The following is a 24324-nucleotide window of genomic DNA, read 5'->3' on the forward strand; positions in this document are numbered from 1 at the left end:
AAAAAAAAAAAAAAAAAAAAAAAAAGACAAGAGAAAGTACCTTTGCCATTTGAGGAATATGTTCTGAGGCTTAATTTTATTTTTAGATTCAGGGACAACCTAAGGCTTTTTGACCAAACAAGTTCGGATTTAGTTCTCTAGAAGATGCCTAGATCCCTGGCAGACAATTGAAAAGACACTTATCTATGAAAGAGAAAGGTAAATGGCATCTTTAGATCTATACGGATAAAATAATTTATAAAAGTTGAAAATCTTACCACCAAAATAAAAATTTTCTGTATGCATCATTAAGTAGTATAACCAAAAACCCAAGTTATGATGAGAAAAACAAACTTCCAATTGTTAGTGTGATTTAATAAAGTGCATGTAAATACTATATTCAAGCACAGATCAAAGGATTCACTTTTATAGTACAGCCTCACTGCATTGTGCCTGTGGTAAAATGACACAATGCATTTCACAAATTTGGGGTGTCTTATAAATGGGAGAGGGAGACTCCATATTAAATTGATTAATAAATACCACCATTTACAATTAAATGCTACCTAGTTGGATACAGGACTGTATATACAATATGGCACAAATTATGTCAGAAAATAGCATACACATGCATACATACAGGTTAAAAACACTGAAAGGAAGTGTATGCTCATAGTTGTTATCTCTGGGTAGTAAGATTGAGGTGGATTTGGTTTTCTTCTGTATATGTTTCTATCTGTTCAGTTTTTTTTAAGTTATCGTATTTATCTTTTTTATATAATCAGATAAAATCATTTTAAAAGCAGCAGTATACTTGTTTTTTTCCAGGGCCTTAAGAAATACATGTGGCTTATTTATGGAGGGATCAGGACAGCACTTTGAGTGCTCCTCTTTGCTTAGAAGTCCTCAGCTCCAGAGCTGAACCAGTTAGCATTGAACCCAGGACAGGGAGAGTAAGTTCCGGCATTCAGGCCATATGGTAGTTTTCTTCTCATTTACTAATGCCTTATAACAAAAACATTAAAAAAAAAAAAAGAATGTTTTTTGATGACCTTCTCTTTGACATATGAGTTAGAAAACAGGGCAAAGTACTTGAACCATTTCAAATCTTCTCTCTTCTTTTAGGAGATAGACAAGAGAATGACAAGGAGAACCTAAACTTGGAAAATCACAGAGACCAGGAGCTTCTGCATGCTTCCTGTCAAGCCTCAGGAGAGGTACCTTCTCAGGTTTCCTTGAGGGGCTTCTTTAGTGAGGATGAGCCAGGATGCTTTGAAGAAGGAGAGAATCTCCCTGAGGCTCTGCAAAACATTCAGGATGAGGGAACAGGGGAACAACTCCCTCAAGAAAGGATTTCTGAGAAACCACTCGGTCAGCATTTGCCTAATCCTCATTCAGGAGAAGTGTCCACTATGTGGCTTGAGGAGAAGAGAGAGACCTCCCAGAGGGGGCAGCCAAGAGCCCCCATGGCCCAGAAGCTCCCCACCTGTAGGGAATGTGGGAAGACCTTTTATAGGAATTCTCAGCTTGTTTTTCACCAAAGAACTCACACTGGAGAGACATACTTTCAGTGCACCATCTGCAAAAAAGCCTTTCTGCGAAGTTCAGACTTTGTGAAGCATCAGAGAACTCACACAGGAGAGAAGCCCTGTAAATGTGATTACTGTGGGAAAGGCTTTAGTGACTTCTCAGGATTGCGCCACCATGAGAAGATCCACACAGGAGAGAAACCCTATAAATGTCCCATCTGTGAGAAAAGTTTCATTCAAAGATCAAACTTTAATAGACATCAGAGGGTTCACACAGGAGAGAAACCTTATAAGTGTTCCCATTGTGGTAAAAGTTTCAGCTGGAGCTCGAGTCTTGACAAACATCAAAGATCCCACCTAGGAAAGAAGCCCTTTCAATAGCCGGTCACCACACACTGTCTGCCCATTTCCATCTCCCAGCCCATTAAAAAAAAACTCAGCTCTGTCAAGAAGAATTATGTCTCTAAGAGGATACCCCTGATGGCTCCTTTTTTCATGGATTGGAAAGAATCTGGACATGGCTTTGGAATTGGAGGATATCTTGGATTGGATTTCGTAATGGCTTAAATTCTTGATTCTGCCTCAGGACAAAATACTCTTCATGTTTCCACTCATCCTTCCTTTGGACTTATTGGGGAAAAAGTCTAAATTGGAGATCCAGTTTTAGAAGTGCTTTCTGGGAGGCATTTAATGGGATTAGCTGTAATCACTGCTTAGGGGAAGAACCTGAGATCAGCCCCTTAAAGTGGGTTGTAGAGCAAGTCTTCTGTTCCAGGAGAGAAGGGGAGACACATAGAGGAGCGGTGAGCTCACGTGTGTTCTTTGTGATGGGATGAAAAACTAACTTCAAGTGTTCCTTGTTTGAAATAAACTTAGCAGAGTCTCTTCCTATCTTGTTTGAAGTATTCACTGTGTGTTTGACTGTATTTCAAAGCACATTATTTCATAGAGGACCCTAGGCAGTTGAGTGCCAAAATCAGCCCCTGTAAACCTATCAAGGTCATTATGTAGCAGAACAGTAACAGGAAAGTGCTAGCCTAACGTTCAGAGGATGAGAGTCTGGCCAGTGCGGGCAATCCCTTTATCTCAGGTCACTTTGTTTTTGGTGGCCTCTTTCTGAGCCAACCTTCCACTTGATCTCTTGCTTCAAGCCGCCCCTCTTTCTCCTAGCATCCCACCTGGGCTATCATTTTTGCCAAAGTGCTCTATGCTTTAAAATTACCTTTATTATACTCTCATTTTGTCTGTGTTAGGAAGAAGTCAATAGTATTGATCTAATTTATAATACTGTCTAGAGGTTTATTAACACATGTATCTAAACTGTCCAATTGTCCTTGTCTCCATAAGTTACATGCCTCAAAGTGTCCTGCCTGTAGAGTGAGACTTCCACCTTCCCCGCCATCTTCCACCTCCTCCTTTTTGCCTGATCTTATTATACTATGGGTGAGGCTCAGGAAGGATAATGCCAATGTGGACGGAGTTACTTCCCTGAAAACAGATTAACCTATAGTCAGTAAGCTGCAGTACATTGCTAGTTGATGGGAGAGGAGGGACAAAACCCAAGCTGGAGTTCTTGGATTCCAGCAGTAAAATTTATTAACTCCCTTACATCATGCTGATGAGAAATAAGGCCTCACTTAGGAGGTACAGGAACCACAAGGAAGAAGGCAAGAAAATTACAGAGGAATTAGCATTAGATTCCATATTCTGTATGGCAGAGATTTATAGGATGATGGGATTTGAGGTTTTAAATCATGGGTTCTCAAACTGTGGCCCCCGGACCAGCAGCATGGGCAATTTGTTTAAACTTACTGAATCAGAAATACTGAAGGGCAGGTCACAGCAATCTTTGTCTTAACGAGCTCTCCAGGGGATTCTGATGCCTGTTCAAATTTAAGAGCCACTGTTCTAAATAGCAATCAAAAAATTATGTGTCTGTGGGAATAGACACATAAGGAATACTGGGTCCTCCCATACTTTTCTTACAAATAAGCTGCCTCATAGAGCTTTTTAAAACTCATCAAAACTGTGGAACCCATCAGACTTGCAGTGAAAATTTGTTCCAGAGATAAATCTAGAAAACTTTTAGACTAAAAAGCTTTAAAGGTTTCTTCTTCATTTCCTCTTAAATGATTTAAAGAATGACAGAGATACTTCCTCTTTACTTGTTCACAGTTGTATCCACAACAAATAGTAGGTGTTAGGTTAAAATGTATTGAGTGGATACATGAATTAATGAAGGATAATACATATCAGTATAGACCTCCCTTATCCTCTGCAGCAGGGATCAGCAATATGGCCCATTGCTTGTTTTTGTAAATAAAGTTTTTTGGAATGCAGTCACACCCCTTCGTTTACTCATCATTTATGGTTGTCCTACCGTGGCAAAGTTGCAAAGTTCAAACGGAGGCATTGTGGCCTGTAAATAATAAGGTATTAACTAACTCATTCTTTATAGAAAAATTGTGGTGACCCTGCTCCAGGGTAGTGTTTCTCAAACTATAACATGCATACACATTCCTTAGAGAGATTGGTAACATGGAGATTCCAGTTCATGGGTGATGCCAATACCACCAGTCCAAGGACTGAGTGGAGTAGCCTGGAGCAAGATTACCTAGGATAGTGTGTGTAACAAGGTCAGGGCCCAGGTGTGGCTTATTTCCCTTGGTCTCTACATGATCATTTGTGACTCAGCAGCTCTCAGACCCTGGGCCAGACACAGTTGAGTAAATCATTTTATTAAGAAAGGTTTAGCATTATGAAATATTCCTCTTCTAGTTCCTGGGTTCATATTCCTCCAGCTCAGCCTCACTTTAGGCATATCACTCCAAGTTCCCTAGAGGAATTCTACAGAATTGTGAGTGCTCATGGTTTGTTATCTTTCTAAGTGTCTGTGGTCACCCTTCACCCACCTGTCCCTCCGGGCAGCCTCCAAGCCCAGCCTTTTTCTTTTCTCAGTGGCTCTGCAGAAAGCTAAATCTGAAGAAGCAAGGCTACACCAGCCAGAACCCACTTGGATGGGTTTTCCTTAGTCTTCAGGTTGAAAGTCCACACATAGGTGGGTCCCCGCTGACTGGTCTTGTACACAGGACAGCAATAGACACTGCGGCAATCCTGCTTATCTGCAGGAACGGCCTTGATGAACATCACAGGCATAGGGGGTGTCAGATCCTTCAGCTTTGCCTCTGTAATGATCCCAGCCTGAGGATAAAACATGAGAAGAGGCACCTTAGATGCAGGCTGTCTGAACATTGTCCTGCTTTACTGTTCTGTTGGCTCTTGGATGGGTTTCCTAGGGCTGGTGTAATAAAATGCCACAAACTTGATGGCTTGAAACAACATATCCTCTCACAGTTCTGGAGGCCAGAAGTCCTAAGTCAAAGTGTGGGCAGAGTTGGTCCTCCTGGGGGTTCTGAGGCAGAAAGCATCCCATACCTTTCCTAGCTTCTGATGGTTGCTGGCAATCCCCGGAATTCCTAGGCTTGTAGATGGATCACTCCAGTCTCTGCCTCCACCTTCATAGGGCATTCTCATCTGTGTCTCTACATGGTCTTGTGTGTGACTCTGTGTGTGTGTGTGTGTGTGTGTGTGTGTGTGTGTTTGATGTAATTTAACTGCAAGCCTGTATGGAATGAATGAATACATTTCCTACTGCTGATAGTACTCCAAGAGACTGTTACTTGCTATATCTAACAAAATGGTAACCATTATAAAACATGTCCCAACAAAATTTTCCATCTCCTTTTTCTTTTAGATTCTTTTTTTAAGAATTTCAACTCATAGATACAGGGGGTACATGTGCAGATTTGTTACATGGAAATGTGTGATGCTGAGGTTTGGAGTATGGATTCATCCTCATCTAGTTAGTGAGCATAGGACTGGACAGGTAGTCTTTATTAACCCCCACTCCTCCCTCCACCCTCTAATAATCCACAGTATCTACTGTTCCCATATCTATGCCCATCTGTGTGGTCTGTTTGTTTTTGTTTTTTTTTTTTTTTGAAGGGGGGTTTTGCTCTTGTTACCCAGGCTGGAGTGCAATGGCGCGATCTCGGCTCACCGCAACCTCCGCCTCCTGGGTTCAGGCAATTCTCCTGCCTCAGCCTCCTGAGTAGCTGGGATTACAGGCACGCGCCACCATGCCCAGCTAATTTTTTGTAGCTTTAGTAGAGACGGGGTTTCACCGTGTTGACCAGGATGGTCTCGATCTGTTGACCTCGTGATCCACCCGCCTCGGCCTCCCAAAATGCTGGGATTACAGGCGTGAGCCACCGCGCCCGGCCATCTGTGTGGTCTGTATGAGAGTACTGGTCATTGGATTTAGGGTTCATGATAATCCAGTATGACCTCATCTTAACTAATCAAAGACCTTATGTCTAAATATTCATTCTGGGGTTATGCCTAGACATGAATTTTTTGGGGTACTACTGAACCAAGTATATCTCTATGTGCATATTCACATGGCCTCCTGGGATCTTCTGGATCTTCTAACAATTTTGCCCCATTAGCTTTATCTTGACTGCTAAGAATAGTTTAGTGTCACCTGTCAAGTGGGATATTTGACTATGCACTCTTTCCAGATTGTATACAACAAGTGTACACTGCTAGAGTTATCCATTCTTGTTCATTTCATTTATCCCAGGCATCTGCTTGTTTTCCAGTTTCTTATCTGTGACAAAACGTCTTCTCCAATCTCATGGTGACTCACATTTTTATTAGCCTTTGATGAGGAGTCCTTTCAAAATGCCACTTTAAGCGATACCTACTGGCTCCTCTTTGCCGACATAGGACAACATGAAAGGCAGAAGATTCCTGCCCTTTGAGAGCTCATGATAAAGAAAGTGGACCAAGGAGGTGAACTAATATACCCCAGACACACACAGCAGCAGCAGCAGAGATAGCTGACTCCAACACTTTTTGAGCACCACCTATATGCCAGGCACCGTTCAAGTGTCTTACATAGTAACTCGCTTAATTTTTATGATGGCATTATTCTTCCATCTAACAGGTGAGGTCTGGAAATGTGAAACTATATCTCAGGTCACAGAGTTAATAAATGATGGTGTTGGGACTCAGATCCAGCCAGTCTGGTTCCAAAGCCCTTGCTATTAACCTCTCCACTCTACTCCCTCTGCAAAGCCTATGCTCTTTGCACCCCCCTTGGCTAGATAAAAATGGCTTTATGGCCTCAGAGAAAGAACGGTTATCTAGATAAAAAGATTCAGGGGTATCTCTTTTAGTGGTCAGACTTCACAGGAAGCAATGTGTATTTAATCAGCCCCCCAAAATATGCCCTTCGGTTCATCCCAGGCTTTACCTGTGTGTCCCAGCGGGCGCCTTCCATGAAGAGGCCATGGACGTAGACCCCTTCCCGAGGAGGACTCCTAAACTCTTCCCTGTTCTTCTTTGTCACATCACATTGCAGGGCCATCTGGTCCAGTGGCCACTCATTCTTGCGGGCTGTGGACTGCATGATGGCCGTCAGGAAGGACTCGGGGTTGAAGAAGCCTGTCAGCCACACAGTGGAGGGCATTGTAAAGTCACTAGCTGTCCAAGCCTCTAGCTCCTTAATTCTGTTGAGGAGGTCTAGGAACCAGGTGGCCAGGCCTGTGGTGGAAGGATAGGCTCGTCTAGCCCAGGACTCTGGCACCATATCGAAGTACAGGGCATTCTGTAAGTTTTCCATGTGGCTGGTTATAGTCAGCTCCCCCTGAAGATAAAGAATGAGACAGGGAAAGAGTGAGAAGGTGGGAAGTCCCTGTAAACAACTGGCGTCAGAGACCCCTGGCTCACAGCACCTAGGCAGACAAGAGTTATTCATCCTTGTTCATTTCATCTGAACGTGACTCCATGGGTGGGTAACACAATGACTGTCCTGTCTAGTACTTGCTTTGCAAGGTTTGTCTCACAGAAGCTGGTCCTTGAAAACTCTCCCTGCTCTGGTGATGTCAGAGTCTCACCTGTCTACTGACAGTGTTTCAAAAAACACACAAAAGGCAGAAGATTCCTTCCCATTGCAGACTTTAAACAACTTGTGGGTTCCATGCCACGTGACCTGACTCTAAAGCTTGAATTCCATGGCTCTCCTGCATGCAGCTTAGAAACCCAATTAGCCAACACCTACAAAGATCTATATTCCCCCAAATCAGGAATTTCCTTCAGAAATCAAGGAGCTAGGATATATAATCAACTTTATGGAATACTCAACTGCTAGATAGGATTTGTAAAGAAAGGTTTACACTGAACACCATCTTTACTTTTTTTTTTTGGAGATGGAGTGTCACTCTGTTGCCCAGGCTGGAATGCAGTGGTGCAATCTCGGCTTACTGCAACCTCCACCTCATGGGTTCAAGTTATTCCTGCCTCAGCCTCTTAAGTAACTGGGATTACAGGCGCTTGACATCACACCAGCCTAATTTTTGTATTTTTAGTAATATGTGTTTAAGTTCCCTGTTTCTTTTCATGGCTTGATAGCTCATTTTTTTTTTTTTTAAGCATTGAATAATAACCCACTGTCTGGATGTACTGCAGTTTATCCATTTACCTACTGAAGGACATCCTGGTTGCTTCCAAGTTTTGGCAGTTATGAATAAAGCTGTTATAAATGTCTGTGTGCAGGTTTTATATGATGATTTAAAAAATTAAATTTACAATTTTGAGATAATTACAGGTATATTTAGAGTTGTAAGAAATAATATAGACAGATCTTGTGTACCCTTTATCTGGTTTCCCTTAATGGTAACAGCTTGCAAAACTATATTACAATAGCACAATCAAGATATTGACATTGATACAGTAGAGACACAAAACATTTCCATCATGATAGGGATGCCTGTTGTGTTTTTTTTTTGTGGTGTATGGCTGAAGTAGCATGCTTATTGTCTAAAAGTTTTCTGTCTTGCTAGGCTGTCTCCTTCCTGGTTCCTCTCTCTCTGCTGAAGAGAACAGTTTTGTTGTTGTTTTGTCTGCATCTACTGGCATTTCTGGTTTGCTGGCTTTTTTTTTTTTTTTTTGCTCCCATTCTGAGGACTCTGAAGCATAAAGAAAATCCAAGAAACTCACTATCATGTCCTTTCTCGAGTCCTGAGGATCCTAGATAGTCTTCATTCCTCTCTACATGTTTCAGAGTCTTATGTTTCTCCTATATAAAATGACCATGGTTTCTAGTTATACTTAGCAGGAGAAATAGGGAAATCGATGTCTATTCCATCTTCCTGGAAGTGAAAGAGTTTATGTAAAATTGGTATTATTTCATACTTAAATGTCTGGAGAATTTACCAGGGATACTTTGTGGATCAGGGGTTTTGTGGGAAAATTTAAATTATGAATTCAATTTTTAAAATAGATACGGGGCTAATTTAGATTATATATTTTACGTGAGTGAGCTTTGATGGAGTCTCATAGGGAATTGGTTCACTTCATCTAAGTGGCTGAATTTAATTGCAGAAAATTATTCATATAATTGTCTTATAATGCTTTTAATGTCTATATGATTTATGATATCTTCCCTTCTATCCTGTTTCTTTTTAAGTTTTTGTTTTTTCTCTTTTTTCTTATAAATTCTGGTAAATGTTATTCATTTGTTTAAAAAACCGGCTTTTGGTTTCATAAAGTTTTATATTTTTTTTGTTTTCATTTTCATTAATTCTGCTCATTATTTCCTTCCTTTTGTTTACTTTGGGTTTGTTTTGCTGTCTTTTTCGTAGTTTATTTTATTTCATTTATTTTTTTGAGATGGAGTTTTGCTCTTGTTGCCCAGGCTGGAGAGCAATGGCACAATCTTGGCTCACTGCAACCTCTGTCTCCCATGTTCAAGCAATCTCCTGCCTCAGCCTCCTGAGTAGCTGGGATTACAGGCAATAGCTACCACGTCTGGCTAATTTTTGTATTTTTAGTAAAGACAGGGTTTCTCCATGTGGGTCAGGCTGGTCTCGACCTGCTGACCTGAGGTGATTCGCCCACCTTTGCCTCCCAAAATGCTGGGATTACAGGTGTGAGCCACTGCGCCCAGCTTCCTACTTTCTTAAGGTGCAGCTTAGATCATTGATTTGGGAAATTTTTTCATTGCTGATATTTGCATCTCATGCTATACATTTCCTTCTAAGTTCTGCTTTAGCTACGTGTTATGGATTTTATATATTTTTAAAATTTTTTCAAAATAGAATTATTTAGAAATGTGCTATTTAATTTCCAAATACTGTGGATTTTCTGATATCTATTACTGATGTTCAATTATGCTATGGTCAGTTAATATACTGTATATGATTTTAATCCTCTCACATTGTTTGATGACATAAAACATAGTTGATTTTGGTGAGTCTTCTGTGTACTCTTGAAAAGTATGTGGATTCTGCCATTGTTGGAGTGTCTGTAAAATTGGTTAAGTTGGTTGATAATTTTGCTAAGTCTTTTTATCCTAACTAGTTTTCTGTCTACTAGTTCTACTAATTATTGAGAAAGGAGTTTTGAAGCCAACTATAATTGTGAATTTGTTTATTTCTCCTTTCGATTCTACTATTTTTTTGCTTTATGTATTTTGACACTCTGTTACGAGGTGCCTAAACACTTGATTGTTATGTCCTTCTTAGCAAATTGACTTACCATTATGTAATACTCCTCCTCATCCCTGGTAATATTGCTTATTTTAAAATATAGTGAGTTTGATTTTTATATAGCCTCTACAACTTTCTTTTGATTTGTGTTGACATATTTTTTCTGTGTTATATATAATTTTTACATATATTTACAAATATGTAAAAATATGTTTACATATTATATTTTAAACCTGTGTTTAGCTTGATATGTACAGTTTTTTTGCTTTTTGTTTTGGTGGTCAGCTGTGCTGAAAGAGTTAAGGGGCATGCTTGAGACTGCTATCCTTAGAAATGCCTACTAGCCCAGCTAATTCGGAGGGCTGAGGCAGGAGAATCACTTGAACCCAGGAGGCAGAGTTTGCAGTGAGCTTGAGATTGCGTCGCTGCACTCCAGCCTGGCAGCAGAGGGAGACTCCATCTCAAAAAAAAAAAAAAAAAAAAGAAATGCCTGCTAGCATGCTAGCAAGATTGGCCTCTGGCTGGCATGTAGAAACTTAGCTCTTCATTAATGGTTAATAGATAAGGGTGGTTGACTGTCTCCAGACTGTGCAAGCAATTTGGTTTACACTGAATACCTACTTCTCATTTGGAGGCATGGATTTTTGGAATGTGCTAGACAGAGGGTGCCTATGTGACCACCGGCTAATAAAATTTTGGGGTGCTGGGGTCTCTAATGGGATTCCCTGGGGCAGAAATGTTACGCAAATGTTACTCCATTGCCAGTGTTGGAGAGAGGATGCACTCTATGTGATCCTTCATGAAGGGGAGGCAGCATATGGAAACCTGTAAATGGATTTCTCCTGACTCCACCTGTATCTTTTTCCCTTATCTGGCTATGTGTGTATTCTTACCATAGCACCATAACAAATTTTAGTCATATGTATTAATGCAATCATATGCTGAGACTCATGAGTCCTTCTAGCAAATCTCCAAATGGAGGAGTGGTGGGGAGACACGACTCCTGACATAACAGCATATAGCTAGGTGTTGCTTTTTAAAAATTTGATCTGGCAGCTCTAATCGGTACCCTGGGCACTTAAATCATTTATATTTAACGTAGTTACCATAACTACAATAATTGTAGATTATTCATTTATTTTATGGCTGCTCTAGGGCAAGAGTTGACAAACTTTTTTTTTTCCTGTAAAGTGTCAAATAGTAAGCCCGCCCATCAGACTAACAGCGAATCTCTCAGCAGAAATGCTACAAGCCAGAAAAGAGTGGGGGCCAATATTCAACATCCTTAAAGAAAAGAACTTTCAACCTAGAATTTCATATCCAGCCAAACTAAGCTTCATAAGTGAAGGAGAAATAAAATCCTTTATGGATAAGCAATTGCTGAGAGATTTTGTCACCACCAGGATTGCCTTACAAGAGCTCCTGAAAGAAGCACTAAACAAGGAAAGGAACAACCAGTACCAGCCACTCCAAAAACGTACCAAATGGTAAAGACCATCAATACAATGAAAAAAATGTGTCAACTAATGGGCAAAACATCCAGCTAGCATCAAAATGGCAGGATCAAATTCACACATAACAATATTAACCTTAAATATAAACAGGCTAAATGACCCAATCAAAATACACAGGCTGGCAAATTAGATAAAAAGCCAAGACCTATCGGTGTGCTGTATTCAGGAAATGCATCTCACTTGCGAGGACACACATAGGCTCAAAATAACGGATGGAGGGAGATTTATCAAGCAAATGGAGAGGAAAAAAAAAAAGCAAGAGTTGCAATCCTAGTCTGATAAAATGGACTTTAAACCAACAAAAATCAAAAGAGACAAAGAAGGGCATTACATAATGGTAAAAGGATCAATGCATCAAGAAGAGCTCACGATCCTAAATATATATGCACCCAATACAGGAGCACCCAGGTGCATAAAGCAAGTTCTTAATGACTTAAAAAAAGACTTAGACTCCCACACAATAATAGTGGGAGACTTTAACACTCCACTGTCAATATTAGACAGATCAACGAGACACAAAATTAGCAAGGATATCCAGGACTTGAACTTAGATCTGGACCAAGCGGACCTAATAGACATCTACAGAAATCTCCACCCCAAATCCACAGAATATACATTCTTCTCAGCACCGCATTGCACCTACTCTAAAATTGACCACATAATTGGAAGTAAATCACTCCTCAGCAAATGCAAAAGAATGGAAATCATAACAAAGTCTCTCAGACCACAGGGCAATCAAATTAGGACTCAGAATTAAGAAACTCAGAACCACACTGCTTCATGGAAACTGAACAACTGGCTCCGGAATGTCAACTGGATAAACAATGAAATGAAGGCAGAAATAAAGATGTTCTTTGAAACCAACAAGAACAAAGACATAATGTACCAGAATCTCTGGGACACATTTAAAGCAGAGACTAAAGGGAAATTTACAGCAATAAATGCCCACATGAGAAGCAAGGAAAGATCTAAAATTGACACCCTATTGTCAAAATTGAAAGAGCTAGAGGAGCAAGATCCAAAAAACTCAAAAGCTAGCAGAAGACAAGAAATAACTAAGATCAGAGCAAAACTGAAGGAGAAAGAGACACAAAAAACCCTTCAAAAAGTCAATAAATCCAGGAGCTGGTTTTTTGAAAAGATCAACAAAATAGACTGCTAGCCAGATTAATAAAAAATAAAAGGGAGAAGAATCAAATGGATGCAATAAAAAATGATAAAGGGGATATCACCACTGATTCCACAGAAATTCAAACTACAATCAGAGATTAATACAAACAACTCTATGCACATAAACCAGTAAACCTGGAAGAAATGGATAAATTCCTAGGCACTTGCACCCTCCCAAGCCTAAACCAGGAAGAAGTTGAAACCTTGAATAGACCAATAACAAGGGCTGAAGTTCAGGCAGCAATTAATAGCCTACCAACCAAAAACACCCCACGTCCAGGCAGGTTCACAGCTGAATTCTACCAGATGTACAAAGAGGAGCTGGTACCATTCCTTCTGAAACTATTCCAAACAATACAAAAAGAGGGAATCCTTCCCAAATCATTTTATGAGACCAACATCATCCTGATACCAAAACCTGGCATAGATTCAACAAAAAAAGAAAACTTCAGGCCAATATCCATGATGAACATAGATGCAAAAATCTTCAATAAAATACTGGCAAACTGATTGCAACAGCACATCAAAAAGCTTATCCATCGTGATCAAGTAGGCTTCATTCCAGGGATGCAAGGCTGGTTTAACATACACAACTAATAAACGTAATCCACCACATAAACAGAACCAAAAACATAAACATCAATATCATGAAAATGGCCATACTGCTAATTTATAAATTCAACACTATCCCCATCAAGCTACCAATGACCTTCTTCACAGAACTGGAAAAATCTACCTTAAACTTCATATGGAACCAAAAGAGATCACACATAGCCAAGACAATCCTAAGCAAAAAGAACAAAGCGGGAGGCATCACATTACCTGATTTCAAACTCTACTACAAGGCTACAGTAATCAAAACAGCATGCTACTGGTACCAAAACAGAGATATAGACCAATGGAACAGAACAGAGGCTTGGAGGCAATGCCACACATCTCCAACCATCTGATCTTTGACAAATGTCACAAAAACAAGCAATGGGGAAAGGATTCCCTGTTTAATAAATGGTGTTGGGAAAACTGGCTAGCAGTGTGCGGAAAGCAGAAACTGGACCCCTTCCTGACACCTTACACTAAAATTAACTCCAGATGGATTAAAGACTTAAACATAAGATCTAACACCATAAAAACCCTAGAAGAAAACCTAGGCAAAACCATTCAGGACATAGGTATAGGCGAGGACTTCATGACCAAAACACCAAGAGCATTGGCAACAAAAGCCAAAATAGACAAATGGGACCTAATTAAACTCCAGAGCTTCTGTATAGCAAAATAAACAATCATTAGAGTGAATCGGCAACCAACAGAATAGGAAAAAATTATTGCAATCTACCTATCTAGACAAAGGGCTAATATCCAGATCTACAAAGAACTAAAACAGATTCACAAGAAAAAAACAAACCTATCCAAAAGTGGGCAAAGGAGATAAACAGACACTTTTCAAAAGAAGACATATATGAGGCCAGCAAACATGAAAAAATGCTCATCATCACTGATTATTAGAGAAATGCAAATCAAAACCACATTGAGATACCAGCTCATGCCAGTTAGAATGGCGATCATTAAAAAATCTGGAGACAACAGTTGCTGGAGAGGATGTGGAGAAATAGGAACACTTTTACACTGTTGGTGGGTGTGTAAACTAGTTCAACCATTGTAGAAGACAGTGTGGCGCTTCCTCAAGGACCTAGAAATAGAAATTCCATTTGATCCAGCAATCCCATTACTGGGTATATACCCAAAGGATTATAAATCATTCTATTACAAAGACACATGCACATGTGTCTTCATAGTGGCACTGTTTACAATAGCAAAGACCTGGAACCAACCCAAATGCCCATTGATGATAGACTGGACCCGGATAAGGTGGCACATATACACCATGGAATACTATGCAGCCATAAAAAATGATGAGTTCGTATCCTTTGTAGGGACATGGATGAATCCAGAAACCATGATTCTTAGCAAACTGACACAAGAACAGAAAATCAAACACCACATGTTCTCACTCATAGGTGTGTGTTGAACAATGAGAACACATGGACACAGGGAGGGGAGCATCACACACTGGGGTCTGTTGAGGGGGGAAGGGAGGGACAGTGTGGGAGTTGGGGAGGGATAACATGCGAGAAATGCCAGATGTAGGTGACAAGGGGATGGAGGCAGCAAATCACATTGCCATGTGTGTACCTATGCAACAATCCTGCATGATCTGCACATATACCCCAGAACCTAAAGTACAATAATAAAAAAAATTAGCCAGGCGTGCTGGTGGGCGCCTGTAGTCTCAGCTACTTGGGAGGCTGAGGCAGAAGAATTGCTTGAACCCAGGAGGCAGAGGTGCAGTGAGCTGAGATTACGCCAATGCACTCCAGCCTGGCAGTGACAGTGAGACTCCATCTCAAAAAAAGCAAAAAAAAAAAAAAAAAAAAACAACACAAAAATTAGTTCCCATCCCCTCCCAGATCCTGGGCTGGCCATGGCTCCATCTAAGACATGTACTGCCTAAATGAAATAGGATACAAACCACAGATGAGAGCCACATGAGTAATTAAAAATTTCCTGGAATTCACATTTTAAAAGGTAAAAAACCCAACTAGGTGAATTTAACTTTTATTTAATTCAGTATATCTAAAATACCAAATATCATTTCAATATACAATAAATATAAAATTACTACACTATTTTATAGTTTTTGGTCTTATGGCTTTGAAAGCTCGTGTCTAATTTACACTTATAGCACATCTCAATTTGGACTATCACATTTCAAGGCTCAGTAGTCACCTGTCATTGATGGCTACTATATTGGGCATTAAAAGTCTAAGAATTTGTCTTCTGTAGTTTTCCTACATAGGCAGATAATTTCTGGGCAATCTGCCATTAGTATATGGCTTTTTGAAAATTATGTCTAGTTGTTATTGTAACAGAAGAAATTGGCCATTGGGCATTTGGTACATCAGGCTTTTGTGAGTTTGGTTAGTGAGAGTCAGTACCCCTTCCAGTCAGCCCTGGGATACTCACAGGACCTGGTTCCTCATCTTGTATGGGAATACACAGACATAGAGAGTGGAATAATAAACACTGGAGAAACAGATGTCTGACTGTGGTGAATTCCCAAAATAATTCCTCTCTGTGGGAACATATTTGTGGCCAGCTGGCCTTCCCCAGATGATGCCTTCCTTTACCACTTTTGTGTGTCTTGAGCTCCCATAGTCCTCAGGGATTTACAGTGCTGTGCCTCGCAGTTAGCTAATACTTTTTTGGTAGACATTATGGCCTCCCATCCAGCCAAACATGAAGCCTGGTGAATAACAATATCTTTATCATGAATGCTAACAGTGTTGACTTGATGACTTCAGAAATTAGACACTTTCTAACTTTGCTGCCCAGTCCAGGCACAGCATCTGGGTTTGTCTGATTAACACTCTGGATAACATGAGTTACCCTATGTCTCCCTATGCTCAACTTGAAACAGTCCTGGAACTTTTTAATTTTTCTGGTTGCAAGCATATTTTTCCTTTTTCAGTTTTAAAATATTGTTATGTATTTAGCAGGTACAAGTGCAGATTTCTTACCTGCATATATTGCATAGTGATGCAATTCGGGCTTTTAGTGCACCCTCACCTGAGTAGTGAACACTGCATCCAATAGGCAATTTTTCACTCCTCACTCCCCTCCTTTCTTCCCACATTTTGATGCCTCCAATGTTTACTATTCCACTCTCTATGTCTGTGTATTCCCATCGTTTTGCCCCAACAGTCCTAGAACTTTAAAGTGTTTTTTTTTTTTTTTTGAGACAGAGTGTTTTCCTGTCACCCAGGCTGGAGTGCAGTGGTGCGATATCGGCTCACTACAACCTCTGCCTCCCAGGTTAAAGTGATTCTCCTGCCTCAGCTTCCATAGTAGCTCGGATTATAGGTGCCCGCCCTCATGCCTGGCTTATTTTTGTATTTTTAGCACAGACAGGGTTGTTGGCCAGGCTGGTCTCCAACTCCTGACCTCAATGATTCACCCGCCTTGGCCTCCCAAAGTGTTGGGATTACAGGTGTGAGCCACTGTGGCTGGCATAAGTGATTGTTAAACACAGAAAGTAAAGAAGGAAAACCTCAAGCAGAATCCCTTCTTCCCTTGTGCGCCGCCAGGTAAGCTGGTCAGCAAAGCCAAGCATGCCTTCCACCAGTGTCTGGGAGGAGCTCGGAGCTCATGTTCCTTGCTGTTCCATCTGAGGGACTTGACCCAGTGGGGCCCTCCACCAGTCACTCACAGGCCAGACCGTCCTGCAAACCCCTCTTGCCCAGTCACCTGCTTCAGCTATTTTCCCTGCTGTTCTCATTTCTGGCCAGCTCAGCTTTATCCCTCCCTAGACTTAAAACTCTCTTCTCAGCTGGGCACAGTGGCTCACGCTTGTAATCCCAGCACTTTGGGAGGCCAAGGCAGGCTGAGGTCAGGAGTTCAAGACCAACGTGTCCAATATAATGAAAGCCCGTTTCTACTAAAAAATTAGCCGGGCATGGTGGCACATGACTGTAGTCCCAGCTACTTGGGAGGCTGAGGCAGGAGAATCGCTTGAACCTAGGAGGTGGAGGATGCAGTGAGCTGAGATCGAGCCACTGCACTCCAGCCTGGGTGGCAGAGTGAGACTCTGTCTCAAAACAAACAAACAAACAAACAAAACCCTCTCTTTTCTGAACTCTGCTGCCATCCCCTTTGTACCTTCATTTTGCCACAAATACCACTGTCCAACTTTTTCTTCTGCCTCTTGCCTTTATGCTGTGCTTCCCAAACTTGAGTCCTCCTATGCATTTCCTGGCAGGTGATGCAACATTATGGATTTCCAGGCCCCACCCCCAGATGTGGGCAGGACTGGAGCATGGAGATGGGAACATGTGATAAAACTTCCAGGGAGTCTGAGGACCAGGCCAGCTTGAGGGACGGTCCTAAGCAGAGTCTGGGATTCAGGACAGTAAGTTTGAATGGAGATTGCTCTGTCTGCCTTCCATTTCACAGTGGGACCAGGAGACCAAGTCCTGGCTGCTTTGCAGTCATTGTTTCATGGAAGTTGGAAGTTTGGAAGTTTGCCCTCTCACTGTTGCTCACCTGAGTGGATCTGTAGCTGCAGCCAAACCATGTTAACTCCGAGGACAGACCTTGGACTGCTATGCTCTGTGCCTCTGGGAGCTCCTGCCTTTTGTGACCACCTGTCACAATCCTATCCTTCTTCCAGAAACCCCTCAATGCCACCTCCTCCCTAGGGCTTTCCTTATCCTACATACAGCACGTGTTTCTTCTTTCTTCTTCCGCATCTCTGTATGTGGCACTTAACTAATTCCACCCTGCTTCATATCAGTGTGTGTGTTTCTTTCCCCACAAGACTATCCTTCTGCAAAAGAAGGCTCCCTTTCCAATCTCCTTTGCACCCTCCAGCAGGCAGTGCAGAGACTTGCCCAAGGAGCTCATCAATCAACATTGCTTGAATCAGACTGAAAGAAAAGAGAACCTCCCTCCCCCATCCTTCATCTTTGCCCCGGCAAGCTCTGAGATTCACGGCACACACTGCAGCAAAGGCTCTTGGAGGAAAAATGAGTGAATGAATTGGAAGTTGAATGGGTAAAGAGGATGCATCACATTACACAAGTTCCATAAGCCTTTAAAATTGCAGCAAACCTACTCAAGAGCGTTACTAATATACACCTGTGTGCCTCAGTAATGGAACTGCACTGCATGACAGGCAGTGTTCTTATTTACATGTGATATTGCTCTGTGGAATTCTGTACTTCATTTGATTACAAGCTGGTACAGAATTTGGAAACATTACCAAACACTGTCCATCTTCAACATTCCCTTCCTGTCTCCCCTTCCTTCTTTTTTATTTATTTTTATTTTTATTTTTTTGAGATGGAGCATCACTCTTTTTGCCCAGGCTGGAGTGCAATGGTGCCATCTCAGCTCACTGCAACCTCCGCCTCCCAGGTTCAAGAGATTCTCCTGCCTTAGCCTCCCGAGTAGCTGGGATTACAGACAAGCCCCACCACTCCTGGCTAATTTTTGTACTTTTAGTAGAGATGGGGTTTCACCATGTTGGCCAGGCTGGTCTTGAACTCCTGACCTCAGGTGATCCACCCTCCTTGGCCTCCCAAAGTGCTGGAATTACAGGCGTGAGCCACCAAGCCCATCACTCTCCTTCCTTCTTATTTCCTTCTGCCCATGTTGAGGTGGGGTGGAGGAAAGAGAAAGAAAATTAAGAGATTAAGCAAACAAAGAAACCCTAAACTAGATTTTGCAGTCTATTTCATAGTCTATGTGACTCCGTGTGATAAAACTCATACACGTTTTTCCTATTTGTATGTGACCCGGGTGGTTTAACCCCAAAGCCAGATATGAAGGCAGCAGTATGCTCCACACCTGGACTTTCAGGGCTGAGTGTTCATTTACAATTCTTTAAATAAACACGCCAATGTAAACTGACAGCAGTCACCTTCCTCAGCTCCTGAAAGGCAGCAAGAGCTCCCATTGACCTGTCATCCAGGTGAACAGTAATAACAGGCTCTGTGCTAGGCACTTTACATCGTCTCACAGTGAGGAAAGTAAACTTGTCTAACTAAGTGGTAGTAGAAATAGTAGACTCTTTCCTTGTTGAAGAGAAATGTCAAAGATTGTATAATATCTTGGTTTTCGCAGGCAACCTCATGGCCAGACTTGGTTTCTGGGGCGTAATGCCTTTTGGGCATCTAGGATGCTGCAGGACAACTGATCCCCAGCTTCCAGGTCCTCCAGTGCTCCTCCTTCCCCACGGGGGTCCAGCTATGTCCCCTGGCAATGTCACCTCCATGCCTTACAAGACCGCACTCACCTTTAAGCCGAGCTCCAGCTCCCTCAGCGAGTGCTGAATCTCTCTGGTGAGGATGTTCATCCGGCCACACTCCTGGAAGGCAACTACAATGTAGGGGGTGCGCTCCTCTACTTTGGCCATCAGTTCAGGGATGTTAAACTCATCTGTCACCCGCTCCAATATTTCTTCCAGGAGTGCCTTGACCTGCCCCACAGAAGGAAACACAGCATTAAGAAAGGCCTCTATTCTCCAGAAGGAATCCGTTTTCTTGCAGTGTGGGACTAGAGATGCCAATCGTCCATCGCCTGCTGCCCCTCCACCCACTGACCTGGCCAGACTCTCGCCTGCTTGCCTAGGTCAGCTGGGTTAGGGCTGAGGACTTAGTGACCACTGTAGGACCTCTTCATAGGCTGGCCAAGTTCCTGGGACTTGTGTGACTAGTGTGATAATATTAACACAGATATCTCTCTAAGAACTGGGAGATGAAATACTTAGAGGCTGACCCAGTTGGCTATGGAAATCAGACTAGAAAGCTGTAAGAGAGACTTGGGTCACAGGTGGCCCCGGGGGGCCATGTGAAGCTGAAGTGATGAGCAGCAATGACAAATCTATTTCTCTATATCCAGATCCAGTATATCTATATACAGTTATATATAATATCTATTATCTATCTAATCTATCAATCACCTATCATCTAATCTATCAATTATCTATTATCTATCTATCTATCTATCTATCTATCTATCTATCTATCTGTTTATCCACTCAGTTCTGAACTTCTATGAGGCAACACTGCAGTTTCTCTTCTTGAGTTCTGGAAGAAACACCCTCATCTATCATGTAAACCTGCTGTTGTACCCCATGATTCCTTTTCCCACACAAACTGTCAGCTAATTAGATCAGGGGAACTAGAACAACTAGGGTCTCTCTCCTGGAAAATTGGAATTGAGGCTCAGAGATTCTGAGTTAATTTGGGGCAAGAACTTGGAGGCTGAGTCTGCCATTTTGGAATAAATGAGTGGGCCCCGGAGATCTGTCAGCAAAGAAAGAAAAATGAAGCAAGCGCGGACACAGCAGACCACACGACCTGCAGGTTGGGACAGAGGGAAAGAAGGAGGGAGGGTGGGAGCTAGCAAGTACCAGCCCTTTCTGGAGTCCTGAGAGCTGAGCTCTAGGTGCCTGTGGTGGGTGTCTGTTGTTTTTGTCTGCTCATTATCTCTCTTCCCTTCTAGGAACAATTCCCTATCTCCTGTGTGAAACTACCTCTTCCCCATTGTTTTAGGGGACAGTCCCTGGGCCCAGTTTCCCCTGAACCGAGTTAAGCCAATCAGATTCTGTTTCCCAGGAGCACGATTTGAAATCTCAACCTTGGAATCCAAGGAACCACTGGCAGGATGGAGGTGCCTGGAAACAACTGCCTACCCTTCTTTCTACCTGGAACTCTAGAGCCATCGTGAATTTTATCTGTTCTTGGGTTGATTCCCGTGATATAGTGAGCTATTTCTTGCCTAATTAAGCAATATTGGGATGTCTATTGCTTGCAACCAAGGAGCCTGACCATGTTAATACAGTTCTGCCATGCATTACCCATGTGAATGTAGGCAAGTTGCTTAGGCCTCAATTTTCTCCAACTGTAAACACTTCCAAGGGTGTCTTTTTCTCCACTTGTCCCTTTCCCAACTCCCAGAGTTGATGCAAAGATTAAATCAAATGAGCTGATGAGCGTGGCAGTCACCGAAAGCTATAGGGAACTATGTAAGTGTAAAGGATGATACATATTCACCTTGCTTTGTATTGTTAACATACAATGCCTTTTCCAGGAAAAGAACTGATGTTAGAAAAAAAGAAAGTAAAAACCCATCACTCTGTCATGAATGGGTCTTTGGTGCTGTCATAGCAGGAACTGGAATTGGATTTTAATGGTACCTGAGAGCTACTGCTGGGGTAGAAGACAAATGGCTAAAATTATATTTTTTCCTCTGCTGAAAAAGCAGCTCTATATCAGCGGGCTTCCATTTGGACATTATTCACAAAGACACGAAAAGATAGTCTGGAGGTATTGTTCCAAAATACATAGGATGTGGGGATGCAGAGTTCTGTTTCATCTCTGATCAGACTGTCAAGAGTATGGGGGCTGAGGAGGCAGAGGGCTGATAGGGAAGGGCCCAGGTCTGCAGGTCTGCAGGGCCCTCTTTTTCTCAGGGAACCCAGAGACTCCTTCAGATGGGAGGAGTGGGTTCCAAAGGATGGGTTACACTTTATTTTCACAAACCCTTATACTTTCTTCCTTTTTGGAAAAGTAATAAATGCTTATCAGAAAAATCTAAACATTTCTGATACACATGATATTAGAAGCAAAGTCCTCCCACAGTCTTAACTCTTTCCCTAACGGGAGAAAAACATTATTCAACTATTAGTTTTTTGGTAAATATTCCTGCAGATGCCCTTAAGTATACATAACCCTATTCCTCTATCATCTATCCACCCATCTGTCAACTAACCATCCATCACCTATCTATCTATCAGCCATCCATCCATCCATCCAGCCATCAATTATGTATCATCATCTACCCATCACCCATCCATCCATCATCCATCAATTGTCTATCTATCATCATCCATCTACCCATCACCCATCTATCCATTCATCCATCCATCAATTATCAATCCATCATCACCCATTTACCTGTCACTCATCCATCCACCCATCCATCCATCATCTATCCATCCATCAACTATTCATCCATCACCCATCTACCCATCACTCATCCATCCATCCATCCATCAATTATCTATCATCATCCATCTACCCATCACCCATCCATCCATCCATTCATCCATCCATCAATTATCTATCCATCATCACCCATTTACTCATTATCCATCCATTCATTATCTATCACCCATCCATCCACCCATCCACCCATCCATCCATCCATCCCATCCACCCATCCATCCATCCATCCATCCAGCCATTACCTATCCATCACCCATCCATCCACCCATCCATCCATCCTCTCCATCCATCTACCCATCCATCCATCCATCTATTATCTATCTATCATCCATCTACCCATCACCCATCCATCAATTATATATCCATCATCACCCATCTACCCAACACCCATCCATCCATTCATTATCTATCCATCACCCATCCATCCACCCATTCATCCTCTCCATCCATCCATCCATTCATCCATGCATCCATGTTATCTATCACGCCAACCTTTCTTCTCTTTCTTTTTAGCTATATACTAAAATCCCCAACTTCCCTTCATCTAGATATGGGAGCAGATTTGAGTCAAGAGTTCATGAGTGTATGTGGAGTGTGCAACCTGTCAGTCATTTACTACATAACAAGAAAATACTCTCTGGGCTTTGATTCTTTGCCCTTCATCTTGAGCTGAGCTACTCTGTGGACAGGAAGGAACATAGCTCATAGGAACATGTGAGCTATGTGAGAAACACCACCATGGCCAAATGCTGGGATATGGCACAATCAGATGTGCACCCAGTAACCTGCACACTTGTCCCATGCAGCACTATGCATGGCAAGTAATCACAGTTCATATCGTTTCTGAAATACACACACACACACACACACACACACACACACACGTACGCACACACCCTTTCTTGGGTTAGCTGGGGGAGGGTATAAGGAAATGATAAGTGTTAGAACCTTCTTTGAACCTTGACTGAAGAATTCTAAGTCCATTACTTACACAGTCTTAGCCTTTTTCAGTTTTAGATCTAGGAACATTGTTCATTCTGGGTGAGTTTTTCCCTTTATTTAAAAATTATTCATCAAATAGTGGAATAGCCTGACTAGGACAATATAGAGCAGCTTTCTTGAAGTATGCTCACCTCATCAAAATAGCTAGATTGCCAATGCAGCCTAACCCCAGGCCTCAGAATGAGAATTCCAATCTCTCTGGCACATTCTTAGACATATTAAAATTTGGGAAATACTATTTGGATGACATGACTTCATACCTTTATATAAACAAAATCTTCTAGTATCAATCAGTTTGCTCTCCTAAAATCAGTCTCTAGAGCCTAAAAGTTTGAGAATCTTACCGAGGATGTTTACTTGTAAACCCAACGGTATCTCTAAGTTAAAGAACCCAAGCAGGACCCGGTGCGGTGGCTCATGCCTATAATCCTAGCACTTGGGGAGGTCAAGGTGAGAGGATTGCTTGACCCCAGGAGTTCAAGACCAGCCTGGGCAACATAGTGAGACTCTGTCTCTACAAAAAGTTAAAAAATTAGCAGGGCGTGGTGGTACACGCCTTGCAGTCCCAGCTACTCAAGAGGCTGAGGTGGAAAGATTGCTTAAGGTTGGGAGTTGGAGGCTGTAGTGAGCAGTGATTATGCCACTGCACTCCAGCCTGGGTGACGGAGTGAAATCTGACTCTTAGAAAAGTTTAAAAATTAAAAAAAAATCCAGGCAGTACCACGGGGTGCATGTGAGCTAGCACATCTCTAGGAAGTTGGTTAGCTTGTCTCAGGAAAAATTTCATGGGGAAGTTTTCCTTGGGTGGCACATTCTTTCTGTATCCTCAGCTACACCCACACCAGGATCAGAGCCCTGCTGTTGCCTTGGATTGTCCTGGAACCTACACCTCACCCTAGTCTTTCTCCTCCATAATTCCCTTCTGCCCTCCTAAAATTTCAGGAAGTCCTGTGCTTAGCAGCAGTTAACTGTGTGTTAAGAGACTCTTGGACTAGAAACCATTTATACAAAG

The 24324-nt window shown here is 42.0% G+C and overlaps 2 protein-coding genes across 6 annotated transcripts in view; one reads left to right on the forward strand and one right to left on the reverse strand.

Annotated features, from left to right (window-relative positions):
* The window catches only part of ZNF18 (zinc finger protein 18), a 13260-nt gene extending 10861 nt beyond the window's left edge, over positions 1 to 2399 (forward strand). Inside the window, exon 5 of the mRNA XM_032279376.1 lies at positions 1105 to 2399. Within this exon, the coding sequence (XP_032135267.1) occupies positions 1105 to 1889 (785 nt within the window). The 3' untranslated portion in view covers positions 1890 to 2399. The remainder of the gene's footprint in view (positions 1 to 1104) is intronic.
* A 1831-nt stretch (positions 2400 to 4230) lies between these two features.
* The window catches only part of DNAH9 (dynein axonemal heavy chain 9), a 361130-nt gene continuing 341036 nt past the window's right edge, over positions 4231 to 24324 (reverse strand). For all 5 annotated transcript variants that reach the window (XM_032280243.1, XM_032280245.1, XM_032280244.1 and 2 more), the window contains 3 exons: positions 19595 to 19777; positions 6826 to 7218; positions 4231 to 4709 (listed from right to left, as the gene is read on the reverse strand). In XM_032280243.1, the coding sequence (XP_032136134.1) occupies positions 4482 to 4709; positions 6826 to 7218; positions 19595 to 19777 (804 nt within the window). In that variant the 3' untranslated portion in view covers positions 4231 to 4481. The remainder of the gene's footprint in view (positions 4710 to 6825; positions 7219 to 19594; positions 19778 to 24324) is intronic.

Source organism: Sapajus apella, unplaced genomic scaffold (assembly GCF_009761245.1).
Source record: "Sapajus apella isolate SASKATOON/1434 unplaced genomic scaffold, GSC_monkey_1.0 scaffold12, whole genome shotgun sequence".
Lineage (NCBI taxonomy): Eukaryota > Metazoa > Chordata > Mammalia > Primates > Cebidae > Sapajus > Sapajus apella.